Genomic DNA, 17,220 nt, shown 5'->3' with positions numbered 1-17,220 from the left:
CCGCTGAGCGCCTTCACCTGCCTCGCACGGCGCTCCCCTTCCTTGGCTGCTGGTCTAGGGCTCTGCCACCCGCTCCTGCCCACCCGCGGCAGAGATCCCTCCTGCCTCCCCGGGAGTCCGAGCCTCCCTCTGCCCACCCCTGCCACCTTGCAAGCCTCGGGCCTGGCCCTTCCTGTGCATCCACACTCTGTCTTCTCCCCACCTGCAGGGGGCTCTTCCACCCTAAGATGCCCACCCCTGGGGCTGAGAGGATGAGAGTTCGTCCTCACCTTCATCACCCCCCAGGACAATGCGGGGGTCAGCACCTCCCGTGCCCAGGACCCACGCGGCTGACCCCCTCCCGCCATTCGGTCTCCACCCAGGATCACCTCCTGAGTTCTTAACCTCAGTCTACACCCTCACGGGCTTTGTGTGTTCCCTAGCACTCACTGCTACCCGACATCATGTCCCACATGTCTGCTTATTTCCTGCGTTTGCTACTCCAACACATGCTCCATGAGAGCTGAGTCTTGGAATTTTCCACTGCCGCCTTCCTGGTGCTGAGAACAGAGCCAGGCTCATAACAGGCACTTGGTTATTAGTGGCTGAATGGATGAATGAGCCAGCCCTCCCACTGAATCCTCACCCTGACAGTACAAGGTGGGTCTGAATGGCCCCCACGTGCACCTGGGGTCACAAAGCTTAAAGAGCCCCAACCACTCTTGGAGCCCGGACCCGTATTTCAAGTGGCTGCAAGAAGTTCTAGATGCTTCTTCCTCCTCTTGTCTCATCTAAGCCAATGGTTCAAGCTGGGCTATTTAGTCTGACCGGGCCTGCGGCACAGTCATGAGCGCCTCTGCTCTCAGGCGACTTCCCTCATCCACAGTCCTCCTTCTGTTTCTGTAGGTGGAGCCCTTGCCAGGCGACCACAGGGGGCTGGGTTGAGGGAGCATTCGGGAGCCCCCTATTCCTCCAACATCCGGGTCCCGTATAATCATCCCCCCACCCCCAGGCTTGCCCTATGCAAGATCTCCCCCCTCAGGAGCTCTCTGAGAACCCACCGGCACTCCTCCGTCACCTCTGGCCTCCTCACTGTTCGGGCAGGCCAGGGAGTCTGAGCAGGTGTGCAGAACAGGTGTAGATTTCCGTGTTTGTCCTCTGGGGCCCTCTGTCAGGCATCCCAGGCTCTGGGACCTCCCTGCCTTTGAGCCAAGCTGCACAGCAACAGCCCGAGGGATCTTGTTAAAATGAAAACCTGAGCATGTCACTTTCCTGCTTAGAAGTCATCAATGAACTGGTAGTGGAAGCGAGGAGGAGGGAAACAGGCACTCTCGTAGGTGGCTGGCGGGTGCATCACCGGTGCATTTCGGCATTATCTATCGAGATTCCAAACGCATGTGCTCTCTGACCCAGCTTTTCCTCTTCCCGAAAATTATCTTGCAGATGGACTCACACAAGCACAAAATGATGTATGTATGAGGTTATTCACTGTAGCGTTATTCGTCGTAGCAAAAGATTGGAAAGAGCGTAACTGTCCATCAGTGGGGGACTAGTGAAATAAATTTTAGTGTATCCATAACAGGCATTAAATAAAAGAATGAGCAAGCTCTTTGCAGATTGATACGGAATAATCTTCAAGATGTATTGTTAAGTGAAAAAGGCAAGCAATGTATATTGTGTGTGTTTACAGTCACCATTTATGTAAAAAAAAAGCCCAAATACACGCACCTTATTCTCTTGTACATGCATACAATCGCTCTGAGAGATACACAAGAAAATTACCCCGGTTGCCTTGGGGACTTAGACTGAGTGGCTGGATGGGGTGAAGAATTGCCACTAAGTACCCATTTGGACTTTTTGAATTTTGAACCTTGAAATGTATTATATATTAAAAAATGACTTAATATTTTCCAAGTGGATGAGTCCAAGGTCTTGGAGGAGGTACACGCTGGGTGGCTACCTTAGCATCGGCAAGCATCCACCCGAGACAGGGAGTGCGAGGGCTTTGCTTTTTCTTTCCTTTTAAACATTTCTTTAATGTTTTTCTAAAATGCATTTTACAAGGAGAAAAAAATCGTGAAGATATTATGTGGAAGAGAGTGTAACTGTGTTCATAGACTGGAATGCTCCCCTCCCCAGACAAGTCAAACACACAAACGAAACCCCCTACCAAATCCATCAGTTCCCACCTCCTAAGCTGCTCTGCCTGGCTCCCAGCAGGTGCACTGGGCCCTGGGCTCGCCAGCCTCCCCACACCGCCTCCCCACAGGCCCGGTCCTCACTGACCTGCCCCCCACTCCCCTCAAGCCTCGGGCTGTTTTCTCCTCCGGTATTTGCCTGCACCATGCCCTTTGCCTAGAATGCCCTTCTCTGCAATCTCCATCCTTTGCAGATGGCTGCCACTGCCTCCAAGAATCCTGTGGTCCCACCCAGCCAGCACGTGCCTGCCTGGCTGCCCCACAGGACAAAGAGCATCTGAAATATCTGTGGCCGCCACCCCCCTTCTATCCCAGGGCAGTGAAAGCACCTTTTGGAACCTTGGCACCCACAGTGCTCCCAGCTGCGTGACCTCCAATGAGTCACTGCACCTCTCTGAGCCTCAGTGCCCTCATTCTGTCCTCCTGGGCATTTTCCCAGGCTCCCCAGAGACTAGTCAGGTCCTAACCTCGAGGGGCGTGGGATGAAGACGGTGCAGGGGCTGGTGCTGCCCGGGCTGGAGTGAATAAGCAAAAAGCAGCCAGCCTTCCTTCCCTAAGGCTCTTTCCAGCAGGCCCTGAACAACCACACGCAATCTGAGCTTCCAAACTGCTGACAACGCGCCCCTCCCCCAACCTGCACTACGACCCCCTAGGGCTGCACAAGGGTCTGCCCAGCTTGGCTCCCAGGACCCGCGGGGATCCGGTGGGGATCCAGTGGGGATCCAGTGGGGATCCAGTGGGGATCCTCGGTGCAGACCTCCGAGGTCCTTCCAGCGCACCTGCAGTGGCCACATCCTGCCTTTTTGTTTCTCTGCCAGTCTTTCAGGAGTCCTCCCACCCCATTCTTTTCCTGTCCCCCTCCCCCCTTCCCCCTCCCTCTCCCCCTTCCCTCTTCCCTCTTCTCCCTCCTTCTTCCCCACAGGATGCCTCTATATAGTCCTTGGAGCTGTGGGGTCCTGGCCCCACCCCCAAGCCACGCCACAGTCCTCACCGGTCTTGGGGTCCACAGTGAAGTGGTGCTCGCCGTCCAGCACGCTGTACACCAGTCGGGCACTGCTGCCATACGTGGGGTCATCCGCGTCTGAAGCCATCACCTGCATCACCGACGTGCCTGGGCCCGGGGGACCAAGCAGGACAGAGGTCATTCCTGGCTGCTGTACTTGTTCCCCTCCCCCTCTGGAGGGCTGCTGAGTGCCAGCCCACTCCCTGAGCAGGGCACACTGTGACCATGGGGTGGGGTCGGGACTCAAATCTCCCTTGGGTGGCTCCCGGCTGCAGGACTCCCGCAAGGGAAGGCAGCCTCTTTTGCTCTCCGCTTCCTCTTCAGCAAAATTTCCGGCCTGTGCTTAGCCAGGCTGAGGGGCTGAAGTTTGAACTCCCAGCCCTGGGGCGGGGGTACGGTGCAGAGCTAGGACATGCACATCCCGTATCTGTATTCCTGGGTTCAGGTTCTGGCTCTGCTTCCTGCTAGTGCCCACTCTGGAAGGCAGCAGGTGATGGCTCAAGAACTTGGGTCCCTACCACCTGTGTGGGGGATCCAGATTGAGTCCCCAGCTCCTGGCTTCTGCCCAGCCTAGCCCTGGCTGTTGTGATCATTTGGGGGATTGAACCAGCAGTTGGGAGATCTCTCTTTCTCAATCTCTGTCTCTCTGCTTTTAAAATAAATATAAAGTAAATTTATTTAAGAAATAACAAGGGGCTCTTAGTAGGCTCTCAGTAGTGGCAACGTCCCACTGTCACCAGTTAAGGCCATCACAGTCGGAGTCAGAGCCAGGACTGGAAACCAGCCACCCGCCTCCCAACCTCTTTCTACCCACTCCAGCCTCTCCCGATTCCTCCCGGGACCTCTGCCTCCAGTGCTCTCCTCCACAAGGGACAGCCAAGCTCAGTGTGGCTCTGAGGCTGGTGTCTCCTGGCCCCTGGCAGGAGGGAGGCAGTGTCTGGCTTTCCCTTTGGAAAACAGTTGGCTGCAAGCCCTGGTGCCCTCCCCGCCCCTCCCCCCACGCCCAGACAACCCCTCCCAGGCACATACATGCTTCTTCCCATGCTCAGCACGCAGGCTGCTGGGGAGAGTATAAATTGGATAAAAGTCCATCAAACTGTGGCAATTAAGTTATTGATTTTCGACGCTGCCTCATTAAACTGGGAGCTTCTCTCGGCCTGTCCCAGAGATGGCTCTAATTTGACATCATGTTCAATTTGACGAAAGCTAGACCGAGTGGGGGTGGGCGTGAGGGTGCGGGAGGGGTCAGAGAGCAGGGCCAGGAAAGCCACTTGGCCCATGTGCACCTTTCCAGAGAGAAGGGAGTGAGGTGGAAGGCCTAGAGGGAGTCTGGGGGGAGGGAGCGCAGGGTGTGACCCAAAGGGGCGGCATAGGAGACCCCGTCTCAGGGAGATGCCCTCTGCTGGGCACCCTCTGCCTGGCTGGGCACCTCCCTGAGGCTGGGCTGGGCTCCTTGGACCAGCAGAGGGACATGCTTGGAGGTGAGGCCAGCTCACTGCCTGGCTAATGAGTGAGCTTGGACTGCTACTGCAGCAATTCTGCTGAGCCCAGCCTGCTGCCCGCCTCTCCCGCCTCCAGCCTGGGGCCCTCGATCATTCCAGACAGACACATGTATTTATTTTTCACTCTTTTGCATTTCTCATTTCCCTCTCCGCACACCCCCACCCCCAGCTGGAGCCTCCTAAACCGGCCCTGCAATGCACCACTCTCTTTGGGGGCTCCGGCTTCACGTCAACCATGTCAGAGTTGCCTGGAAAAGAGGGCTAGCCAAGCTGCCACCTCCTGATGCTTGGTGCCCCAGGTGTCTCCTGACTGCACATCCAGCTTCACCAGCCTCTTCAATCCTTGCTCTCTGATCATGGAATCTCAGAGAAGTAGAATGGGCCACTCCAATAGTACAGGGGAGGAAACAGCCCAATCGGGAAAACACTTGACTAAAGGCACAGAGTGAAGAAGTGGTGGGATTTGAATTCAGGACTCTGTGATGCCAGAGCCCTTCTGGGGGCAGCAAAGGGTCAGCAAAGGCACAGTGACCTCGGGTCGGTGGCCTGGCATACTGTCACAATCAGTGATGGCGCTGATGCTTCATAGAAGTTTGATCTAGGGTAGATTTGTCCTGGCAGTTAAGATGCTGATTGGAACACACACTTTCCATGTTGGGAGTGCCGGGGTTTGACTCCCAGCTCAAATTCCTGATCCCAGCTTCCTGCTAGTTCACATTCTGGTAGGCAGCTGTGAAGGCTGGGTCCTTGCTACCCTGTGGGAGACCTGGGTCAAGTTCCAGGCTCCCATCTTTGACCCACCAGCTATTGTGGTCATTTGGGGAATGAACCAGCAGATAGGACCTCTCTGTCTCACTCTGTCTCTCAAATAATTTTTTTAATGATCATGGAAAAACAAATTAGGAGATGAGTATTTTAAACAGAAGGATTTTGAACTTAGGCATGTCACGAACTCTCCTATCTCAGTCTCCTAAGAGAATTTTGAGAATTCAAATAGATTTCCACATTCAGCACCGAGGACAGCGCCAACCCATGCTAAGAACTCAATCAACGCAGGTTGCTGCTGTACTCTTGAGAGACATGGCCCGCACAGTGGCACAGTCTGCTTTTCTCACAGAGGTTTTGGAATGGGAGAAGACACATAAAGCACTGGGCTCAGGGGGATGCTGAATAAACAGTGGCTGTTGTGGCTGTTAGGAGACAGGGTCTTCCCGTCACTCCCCCTCTCCTGTTCCCCACCCCTTGAGCAAAGCACAATGCTGGGCTGAGTGACTCCCCAGGGGCATGGCTGAACTCTCTCTCTCTCTCTCTCTCTCTCTCTCTTTCTCCTGGCTGCATCCCAGGAACTCCCGCGGGGATGATGGAATCATTTCCCCAATCCGGGATTCTTTATTGCGGCCATTACAGTTAATGCCGACATGGGACAGTGGAGGGTCAGTGATTCACCACTGGCTCCCAGGCCCTACACCCCCTCCCACCTCCTCCACAAGTCAGCCCCCAGCATTGGCAGATAAAAGGGGATGAGGCTTGTGGCTGCTGTGGGGCCACCTTGTGGTCATACCCCCAGGATCAACAGTTTCTATTTAAAATGCACCAACATTTCCAGTCTCTCCATAGACCACATCTCCCATTATCTGTGACATGGATGAAGATATCATCTGTGATATAGATGGTAGAAATGGTCAACCATGTACTCTGGGGTGAAGGGCCTGGCGTGGGGGTGGGAAATGCATGGCTTTGTAGGGTCTGTTGATTCCCAAGGTGCAAATGCTCCCACTATGTTCCAATTTCAGGCTACTAATGTGATACCAACAGGTTTACAAAACTCCTGAAAATCAATATGTGACTGTTGTGAGATGAAGCCCATAATTAATTTATGTAATTATTCAACATCAATAATAATGATAAATTCCACTTATTAAATAACTACTTCGTGCTAGATGCTATGATATAAGCCCTTTATCTTTATTATCTTGTGGAACTTACACATTAAACCTTACAATAACTGCTAAGATTTCCACTTTGGGGCTGGCATGGTGGTGCAGTAGGTTAATTCACCACTTGTGACACCAGTATCCCATATTGGAATGTGGTTCAAGTCCTCACTACTCTGATTCTGACCCAGCTCTCTGATAATGCCTGGGAAGGCAGCAGAAGATGGCCCAAGTGCTTGGGTTCCAGCCACCCATGTGGGAAATGAGGATGGAACACCTGGTTCCTGGCTTCAACCTGGCCCAGACCTGGATGTTGCAGCCATTTGGGGGAGTGAATTAGCAGATGGAAGATCTCTCTCCCTCTGTGTGTATGTCACTCTGCCTTTCAAATAAATAAATTTTTAAGAAAAGATTTCCACTTTGCAGATGGAGAAATGGATGAGTACAGTTAAGTAACGGCTGAATGGCCTCACTTATGAAATGAGGTAATAGTGCTACTAAACTCTCGGGATCATTGTGAGAAATCAAATAGATTTCCATGTTCAGCACCGAGGACAGTATGTGGCCGATTTCTTTTGGAAAGGAAGTGGAGAGGCAGAATTCTAACCTAGGTGAGTGTGATGTATCCTGACTTACAGGTAAGAGGAGGGGTCAATTGGAATAGAAGTAGGTGAGTGAGAGAGGAGACACTGCAAGAAAGGAGAAGGGAAATGAGTAGGTGGCAGCCGGTTCAAGGTCAGACGTCCAGAAGAAGGGCTGGGATGGGTGGGGACGAGGGACGCTGTCCATGGTGCTGATGTCCAGTCCTATTAAGCTGCCAAGAGTCTCAACGCGGGCGGGAACAAGGGTTGCCTGTCTGGTTCTTGGCAAACAGGATCTCAGGGCCCAGGGATCCATTTGGAATGTTGGATTTGGAAAGGCTAGTCCTTGGAGAGTGCAGAAATCAGTGGTTCCCAACCTGGCTGCACACTAGAATCTCCTGGGAGCTTTAAAATAAAACTGATGCAGAGACCAATTAAATAGGACTCTTGGGGTGGAGCCCAGGCAAGGTTATTTTTACAGGCTGCAGAGTGATTCTAAAGTGCTTCCTGGGCTAAGAACTGATGCTCTCAGCCCAACTCCTGATGGTCTGATAAGGAAACTGAGTCATGGAGAGGCTTGATGACTTTCCAAGGTCACATCATTAGTCAGCTGTAGGGAAAGATCCCAACCCAGATCTGTCTGGACAGAAGGTTTCCCTCCCAGGCCCACCAAGCCTGTACTGAGGTTGATGCCCAGGGGTAGCAGCCGGGAAGAGGCATTGGAACCCCTGCTGGCTGGAGTCAGTGTGAGATGCTGAGCACCCCTCAGGGGAGACGCTCCTCCAAGGAGACTGGGTAGGCTTTGGAATCAAATCCCACCACTTCCTCACCCTGTGCCCCAGTCAAGTCTCTGCCTGTCTGGTCTCTTTCCTCTCTTGAGCATTACAAGGGCTCATTCTGCCTCTCTGGGATGCTTGGAGGATCAGAGATGATGGTTTAAGTGGCTGGACATGGATGCTCAAGACAAGATCCTTCCTTTCTCCTTTCTTTGAGCAGTCAGAAGGCAGCTGGGGCTGCATCTCTGGCCCTGAGTAGGAGACCCCTGGGTGTCGAGCATCAGGATAGAGGGCATTGGCCTCCTCTGCATCTCTGCTTACCTGAGTGGCTCTGACACCATGGAGCAGAAGCAGAACCTAGGTAGGCCCTGGCTCCCAGGCCAAAATTCCTTCTTTTTTTGTCCTTTAACTCTGTTATCTGTGAGGTATAATTGCAGCCCCAAACTTGGGCTCCAGAGTCCCCAGAAGGAGCCCCACTGAGTCCAGGAGCAGGTGGTGCTGCGAGGAGTGCAGTGGACACAAATTCTCTTTCTAGACCTCTCCTCTGCTGTCTGCAGGAAAACCACCCGACCTCTGCAGGCCCCAGTTCCCTTCCTGTAAAATGGAGAGAACACTTTCCTCTTCCTGTCCCCCGGGAAGAGATGAAAGAGACGGAGCACTTTGGAAAAGAGCAGTCCTCTGCCGAGGTGACCAGGCATCGCTGTGATGAAGATGCTGGCAATTATCATCATCCTGTTTCTTGCCTACCTCCCTTTGCTGCCCTGCTGGGCCTGGGGAAACCCTAAGCTCACATTTAGCTTCTCAAACATTTATAAAAAACGAGTCCCACCCCCTGCTGCTGCCAGCACTGCGTGGAATGCTTTGTATTAAAAATTAAAAACCACTTGTCGAGTCCCTGAGAACGTTCAGATTACACAGGAAACAAACTGTCCCCCACGCCCCTCCCAACTCCCTCTTAGATCATCACTTATAATGCTTGCTGGCTGGGCTGGCCTTGACCTTGCTTCCGGCCGCCCAGTCAGGGCAGCCTAATGTAGATGAATGACACGCAGGAGATGCAGGGGCTGGGGGTTGCAGGCTAGAGGGGAGGCACAGGTCCGGACACACGTGACATAGAGAAGGTGGCACAGAGAGGCGGGGCCAGAACACAGAGACTGAAATGAAGCAGCGGGGGTGGGATGGGGCGTGGGAGGGGCAAGGAGCAAAAAGGCCCAGTGAGATGAGGTGAGGGACCCTGCTCTTGGAGACACCCTTCTCCAGCGTCTCCAGGGAACGCCTGGGCACACTCCCCTGCCACTTTCTTTCCTCATGGACCCGAGCCTTGCACCTGCCCGACAGGCGGCCCCTATGTGTGTTTGGGTGTGCGCCTACTATGTCCTCTGGGGGAGAGGGCTCCCCTACCATCCCAAACTGGGACCCACAAGCTCTTATGCTACTTCAGCACTAACAAGAGGCCCTGCCCCACTGACTGGTGACCTCGTCCATTTGGGTTGGCAGCATTTCAAGTGTCTTTCTACCTGTTACAGAAAGTGTGCACTCGTGTGCTTACAACTCAGTCCCGCTCACTCACCCAACACCTATAGAGTTCCTACTCTGGCTAGACCCTTGGGGACGCAGTGGCAGTGTGGGTACTGGGCCGGGCCTGGACAGGGTTCTTCATGCCTGTTCAAGAAAAGACAACAAAATATGGATGTGCCCCTCCCCACCCAGATTTCCTGGGCCAAGGGACCGGTTCCAAGGGATGGGGCCTCTGCTCATCTCCACCACCTCTCCCCCCAGTGAAAGCTCCTGTCCTGTTCTCCCCAACCTGGGTGGTGAGAGCCAGTGCCGTTGCTAGGCAAGGAGATATTGCACATATAGATCTTCCCGGACTTTAATTAAAAACATCTTTAGAAGTTGTCTCTGCAGAGGCCAGCGATTGATTCCTGGCTTGGGCCTGAGGGCTGCTGAGCCACACGCTCTCCAGCTGCAGACGGGACGATGGCAAGTTCCCAGCCTGCCACTGCCCTGTCCAAATGAGCCCCTAGGGGAGCACGCTGCCTCCTCTCTGCCCGCATCCTCCCAGGCACTGGATTCTGGCATCAGACGGCGTGCTCTGGTCTCCCAATTCTATTTCCCTGTCCCCCCAAACCTCAGTCTCTTTAGCTGTAAAATGGGGGTGTCACCACTCAAGAGAGTCTCTGGGAGGAAGAAATGGGATGAAGGATAGGAACACGATTTTCCAGCCATGAGGTCCTGTGCAAGAAATGCCCGTGAATATTCCCGCAGAGAAAGCCCAGGGGACCACGCCCGGGAACGCGTGCTCAGGTTACAGGCTCTGGGTCTGCTTCCCGTGGCAGCTCAGCCAAGCCACCGCCTCTCATTGCGTTTATTTCCTCATCGGCAAAATGAGGACAGTAAAACCTGCCCTGCTTATTTCTCGGGATTGTGAGGATAAAGGGAAATAGCTCTGTGAAAGCAGTGTTGGCTGATAGCTGTTATTTAGCGACTGTCCCAGGAAGCGCGGGTGTACTACCAAGCAGGCTCCTCTTGTCTGCCACAGATGCTGCGCACAGAGGAACGGAACCCGGCGGAAGCGGCTGCGGCCCTGCCCCACCCATTTCCATGGTTGATTGAGCCGCAGCCCCCCCTGGCCCGGCAAGGCCCACTCTATGGTGTCTAGGCCACCACGTTCTCCCTCCTCGGCTTGCGGTAGACATCACTAGTCCATTGCAGCATTTTTTTCTGCTGAGCCTCAGCGAGATCTTAGACACCCCGACACTCCCCTCCAACCGCTACCAATAGCTCAGATCTGGCACAAGTGAGGAGAGTGACCCGCAGCCCTTTGAGGCCAGGCGCAGCGTCCTGCTCACCCGTGCATCCCCACATGCCTGGCAAAGCGCCACGTACATGGAAAGCTCAATACTTGTTCACTGAATGAAAAGCAGCTACTTATTTCCCGTGTCCTGCAGGGCTGTCTATAAAGTAGGTGCTAACGTTTGCTGAGCTGGGTGGGCGGGGGCTCATGTCTGCATCCCTTCGGAGCCAAACGTGCTAGAGGACCTGCTTCTAACAGGTGCTGGCGCTCATAGACATTTGTGGGTTTAATTCAGTTACTGTTGCTTATGTCCCCTGCCGTGCCCAGAAGAAAGCAGGGGCTAATGAACGCACGCTGAGTTCAATGTCCCATCTCTGTGCCCTCTGTGCCGAGAACAGTCTCGTACGCAGTTGGCTCGCTAAGCAGGTGGAGGGTGGAGATGAGCTGGGTGAGGTCCTATCAGGGAGCCCCCTGAGAGCCCCCTTGCTGTCCCCCAGTCAGGTGCTGACACCTCAGGGCTCATCCAGGTCAGCTCTTCTCCACCAAAACTCCGTCCCCTGTTGACGTCATCCAGCCCCAAGCGGTAAATCCCCCCTCTCTGCTGCTGGCTTTCAATGCCCTGCATCTAAGGCCCGGCTCTCTCAGGTCCAGCCTCATAAATCCATCTGTCCCCTTGACATCTCCACTTGGGTTTCCAGGAGACATCTCGATTGTAACGTGCCCACGAACGAGTTCTGCAAACTCGCTCGGGCTGCAACAGTCTCCTTCGTGTGCAGCTGCTCAGGCCCCGACTTCAGATTGCCCACGTCTCCTCTGGGTCTCACTCCCGGTGTGCAAGCCCTCACCAGCCCTGCTGGCTCCACCATCAACAGGCACCCAGATGCCACCTCTCCTCAGCACCTGCCACCGTCCACCCTCGCCTCCCTGCTCCCACCCTCATCTCCTAGAGTCCATTTTCAACATGACAACCAACAAGTCATTTTTCAAAAATACCAGTTGGTTCACATCCGTCCTCTGCTCCCCATCTCAGCGTACAACTGTGAACCTTTGCATGGCCACCAAGTCCTCTGAGGGCCGGCTTCTGGCACCGCCTCTGTCCCCTCACTCACTCACTCGTCTTCAGCCACATGGCCCTCCTTGTTCTCCCTCAAACATGACAAGCACGCTATGCCTCAGGACCTTTGCACCTGCCGTCCCCTCTGGCTGGAACAGTCCTCTTGCCGCACGTGTGGTCCCCCAACCAGCAGCACCAGCTTCCCCTGGGAATTTGCTAGAAACGCAAACAATCCTAACAGCCCAGATTTACTGAGTCAGAAGTCGAGGTGGGGGAGGAGCAGCAGTCTGTGTTTTAGCAAGTTCTCCCGCTTGAGAACCACTGCTTGGCACAGCTCGCTGGTTTCCCCCTTTGGGTCTTTGTTCATCCTCTTATACAGAGAGCCCTGAGGCCAGCGCTGTGGCCCAGTGGGTTAGGCCGCCACCTGAGATGCTGGCGTGCCCTGTACGCACCGCTCCGCTTCCGACCCCGCTCCCTGCTCCTGCGCCTGGGAGGGCGGCAGAGGATGGCCCGAGTGCTTGGCGTCTGCCACCTGTCCGGGAGGCCCGGATGGAGTTCTGGGATCCTGGCTTCAGCCTGGCCCAGCCCCAGCCATTGTGGCCATTTGTGGGGTGAACCAGCAGATGGAAGTCCCCCCTCCCCACGCCCCCCCACGTCTGCATCTCTCTCTATAACGCTGCCTTTTGATAAATAAATAGATCTTTTTAAAATAAATAAATAAAAAGAGAGGCCTTCTCTGGCCCTGTATGGAACAGGGCACCTCCCCCCAGTGCGTGGCAATCCCACAGCTGGGCTCAGCACACGTGGTTTCTTCCCCGTCTCTCTCTGGTCTAGGATTCAGATCCCCTTGGAATAGCCGAGGCCGGAACCGCACCTAGCAGGTAGTGGGCACGCAGTGAGCACCTGCGGCCACAGCGCGCCCCCTCCAGGCTCACAAGGGAACTTGGGGCCCAGACAGGGGCAGGGGCTTGCCCAAGGCCACGTGGTGGGGGTGGGGCCTCCCGACCGTCCCGGGATTTGCTTGGCCGCGATAGGCCCAGCGTAGCAGCCGAGCCCCCCTCCTCCAGCGCGCCGCTCCACGCGGCCCCCGGCTCACTTCCTCCGCTTTTAAGCTGGGAGGGCTTTAATTTGCGAGCGCCGCTGCCTTTCATGTCCCGGGCTGCGTCTCTGCTCCCTCTGATCTCGGAGCTGCCCGACCCCAAGCCGCTTGTCGGCCCCGCCTCCGCAGCCAGATCAGGAGGCTCGGTAATTGTGACTGATTTTCAAAGCCACCCAGAGTCTCTGCCAGCACCCAGCGTCGCAGCCGCTGCCCCTTCAAAAAGTTGTTCAAATGAAATGCATTCATCTAATTCCTGCCTCCCCCCCCCATCCTGGGTTTCCCAGCTGGTCCAAATTGAGGTCCCCTGCCTGGCGTCCTTCTCCGGGGTGGAATTTGGGAGTTGCTGGGCTGGGACTCCCGCTGGGGTCTGGCTCTGCCTCCTGCCCGGGGAGGCCCCTGCCCTGGCCTCAGTTTCTCTTCTGTGAAGCAAGGACCCCTTCCACTCTTGCAGCCTGAGAGCTGCGCTCAGCGTCCGGCTCCATCCCTGACCTGCTACGGGACTGTGGGAGCCCCCAGCCTCAGCGCTCCCGTCTGTTCAGTGGGGATGCTCCCCGCTCCGCGCCCCCTCCCCCAGGAGTCCCCGGCCCCAGCCACTCTCCTCCGCGCAACAGAGGAAGAGTTCACAACTGCACGTCTGCCCGGGCCACCTCCTCACTTTGCCTGGGCCAAGCCACAGCTCCCCTGGAGTCCTTCAGGACCACATTCCCTTAGGACAGAGTTCGAGGCGGGGGCGGGGCCCGCAGTGTGACCTCGCCAGAGCCCCAAGGCCCCCACCTGCACAGCTCATTTCTAAGTTCCTGCCAGGCTCTGAAATTTATCTCAGATGTATCTCTGTTGCCCCCACCTCCGCTGAACCAACACGCCGGCTGGGTGTTCAGGGCCTCCGCTCGGCCGCCCAGCGTCCTGAGTGTGGCTGATTTCCCTCCCTCCCCCAGAGGAACTCCTTCTACCTCAGAGACGGAAGTCCCACCCATTTCACTGCTCAGCTTCACATTCCAGCTGCCATCCTTGAATTTGCTTTCTGCACAGCCGACCGGTGAGCAAATGCCCCCAAGCCTACGTTTCAACACCACCCCTGGTGCCCTCTCGTTCCAGCCCACCATCTGTGCTTCACGGGGCACGAGACCCCGTGACCATCAAGTCAGATCACGTCATTCTTCTCAACAAGGCCCTGGGCTCACTTCCCAGCCACCCCATCTCACAGGCAAAGACAGCCCTGGTTATGGTCTACAGGGCTGATGATCTGACCGCCTTGCTACCTTTGGGGGAGTTCAGCCCCAGGGCCTTTGCATGGATGGTTCCCTCTGCCTGGAATGCTCTTCTCCCGGGGCCCATACCCTCACTTTCTTCAGGTCTCTGCTTCAGTGTCTCCTCTGCAGAGGGGCCTTCGAGAACTAATATTCTACTTGGTCACTTGCTTATCGTCTGTCTTCCTTAGCCAGAATGGGCCCTGTGGGAGCATAGGAAGTCTTGCCTGCCTTTTCACCACTGGGACCCCAGTGTCTGGCACACAGTAGGTATTCAACACATAGCTGTTAAATGCATGAACGCATGCACTCAGACAGGCACATAGCACAACCCTCGCCTGCACAGGCCTTGAAGTGCCCCGGGCTGCCATGCATGTGCACAGCTGCACACACATGTGGAATGTGTGAGTTCCTCAGGCACACACGTGCACTGGCCTACACCCACATTCACGCCCTTGCTGTTCCCTGTTCTCCCGCCATCCCTCGCGTCCCCCATTCTCTCCAGTCTTCATCTTCCTCTTCCTCTCCTGGCTGCCTACACTTGTATATATCCACCTGCCAGGTTTGGCTCAACCTGGTGACGCTGGGGCTCACTGCACCCTGCCCCAAGAACCCAGGAATCCTCGGCGTCTGACACGGGTGAGGCCAGAGGGAGGGCCGGAGAGAGGCAGAGCCAAGCCTGTGGCCACAGGGAGTCAGTGACACAGCACGGGCTCAGACCTGGGGGCCCACGTGGGAAGGAGGAGGTGGAGTCAGCCAGCCTCCAGTCCCCGGGTCCGAGTGCAGTGTGGACAGCAGGTTCCGAGTGTGGCTGTGTCTGAAGTCTTTGTGCTTTCTCTTCTGTGTGCACAGCAGCGGGTGAGCGCATGGCCACAGCTGGGCAGGTGCACCTGACCCTGCACCTAGGGCTCGGCCAGCTCCGCGCCAGCCCATGGCCCAGGCGCCTGGGTCCTGGTGAACTGGGGCTCCCTCGTGGGCCGTGAAGCGAAGCTGTGTGTATATTGCTCAGGCAAGTGGGCGGGCAAGCCCGCAGCTGCACCCTGCGGCCGGGCCCCAGGCGGTAAGTCCTGGTCAAGGCTTTGGCCTGTCTGTGCCTGTGCAGGGTTCATGTGGCTGTGTCTGGCCGTGAGGCTGCGCCCGTCCCCTGCAGCCGCTCCTGGGTGCGGGCGAGCCTGTGTGTAGCTGGGCACGCAGAAGCGACTGCTTCTACATGGTGGCTGTGGCCAAGGACCGCCCTGGGTCTGTGCGTAGCTGAGTCTCCGTGAAGGGCTGTGCCTGGCTGTGAGACACATCTGGATGTTGCCTGTGGAGGGGCCGTGTCCCCAAGCTGGGCCGTGTGTGTGACCGTGTCCCAGTGAGTCCACGTGCAGGTTCATATGTGGTGGGGGCTGTGTCCACGGCTGTGACTGGGGCCCGGCTCCGGTTTTGTCCAGGGGTGCAGCTGTTGTCTGTACCTGGCCACGCCTGACCCTAGTGGGCACCTGAGCTCACATGGCAACCCTGCCCCTCCCCCGAGGCTCGGCTCTGCCCCTCCCAGCAGTGGCACTCAGAAGCCAGCGTGCACCCCCCCGGAGGCTCACCCCCCTCCCCAGGCCCGCGGCCCACCTGTGGGTGAGAGCTCAGCCACACTGCCAATGTAGGGGCCGTGCAGGAAGCGGGGCTCACTGTCGTTGATGTCCTGCACCTTGATAATGAACTCTGACTCGGGCTCCAGCAGGCGGTTGGTGGCGCGATCCCGGGCCTGGGCGCGAAGCGTGTAGAAGGTCTTTTGCTCACGGTCCAGCCGCTCCATGGCGTGGATGTCGCCCGTCAGCTCGTCGATCAGGAAGATGGTGCCCGCGCCCTCACCTGAGATGGTGTACTTGATGGCTCCGTCCCCCTCATCCGAGTCCGAGTGGATCTGCAGAGGCAGAGAGCAAGGTGGCGCCCGGCTGCAAAGGCGGCCCTCTCGGCCTCCTGCCTCCAGTCCCACCAGGACCCACTCCAGAGCCAGCCCTCCAGCAACAGCCCCACGTCTGCAAGCAGGCACTGAGGCCCGGAAGCCACACTCGCCTCACTCTGGCCTGGGCCGTCTCCCCAGCCCTCTGCGGCTCTCCCTGCTCCAGCCCCACCCTTGTAATGTGCTTCCACTCTGCGCCAGGCTACCAGCCTCAGAGCCAGCACCGGGCACGCTCTCCCCTGCTTGCGACCCTTCCGTGGCTCCCCATTGCCACTGCAAAGGAGTCCAGAGCCACCGCTTCGTCTCTGCCTTTGGCCACCCAGAGCCCCCAGGCTCCTGCTCACAGGCTCCTGTCCTTATTTCTCAGCCCCTGAAGGCCCATGCCCCCTGCAAGGTGTGGCCAAATGCCACCTGCTCAGAAAGCTTTCAAGATGCCCCACCTCCCAGTCCCCCGCAAGATCTCTCAGTACACCAAGCCATCATCCTTATCGTGTTCGGCCTTGTAGGATCGCTGTAGCCGGCGCTTCTGCAACCTGAACGTGCATGCAAATCACCTGGGGGCTTGTTAAAGTGCAGCTTCTGCCTGGGCAGGCGGGGGTGAGGGGGAGCTCTGAGCTCGCGCAGGTAACGAGCTCCCAGGGTGCGCGCGCGGGACCTCGCTGCGAGGTCCAGGTCCACCTCTCCCTTGGCTCCAACCCTCAAAGGCTCATGGGGGCACCTGACCCACCCTGGAAGATGGAGAGGCAGGCTCAGGACTTGGCATACGGAGGGGGCAGGGGTGAAGAGGCAGATTATAGAAGCACCTACTGGGTGCCATGCTAAGCACCTACTGGGTGCCAGGCACACTCGTCTAGTGTGGACTATTTATTGACCTATTTTAAAATATTTATTTATTTATCTGAAAGGCAGAGTTACAGAGAGAGGGGGACACAGAGAGACTTTCCATCCGCTGGTTCACTCCCCAAATGGATGCAATAGCTAGGGCTGGGCCAGACCAAAAGCAGGAGCCAGGGGCTTCTTCTGGGTCTCCCACGTGGGTGCAGGGGCCCAAGCACTTGGGCATCTTCAGCTGCTTTCCCAGGCCGCAGCAGGGAGCTGGATCGGAAGTGGA

The 17,220-nt window shown here is 56.5% G+C and overlaps 1 protein-coding gene across 1 annotated transcript in view; it reads right to left on the bottom strand.

Moving 5' to 3' along the window:
* Positions 1-17,220, bottom strand: part of CDH22 (cadherin 22) — a 117,352-nt gene that overhangs the window by 39,441 nt on the left and 60,691 nt on the right. Inside the window, exons 3-4 of the mRNA XM_051844977.2 lie at positions 15,776-16,070; positions 3,169-3,288 (exon numbers count right to left, since the gene is read on the bottom strand). Of these exons, the coding sequence (XP_051700937.1) occupies positions 3,169-3,288; positions 15,776-16,070 (415 nt within the window). The remainder of the gene's footprint in view (positions 1-3,168; positions 3,289-15,775; positions 16,071-17,220) is intronic.

This window comes from Oryctolagus cuniculus, chromosome 11, assembly GCF_964237555.1.
Source record: "Oryctolagus cuniculus chromosome 11, mOryCun1.1, whole genome shotgun sequence".
Classification (NCBI taxonomy): domain Eukaryota; kingdom Metazoa; phylum Chordata; class Mammalia; order Lagomorpha; family Leporidae; genus Oryctolagus; species Oryctolagus cuniculus.
The sequence above is the reverse complement of the archived record's forward strand: the minus strand, read 5'-3'. Positions and strand labels throughout refer to the sequence as shown.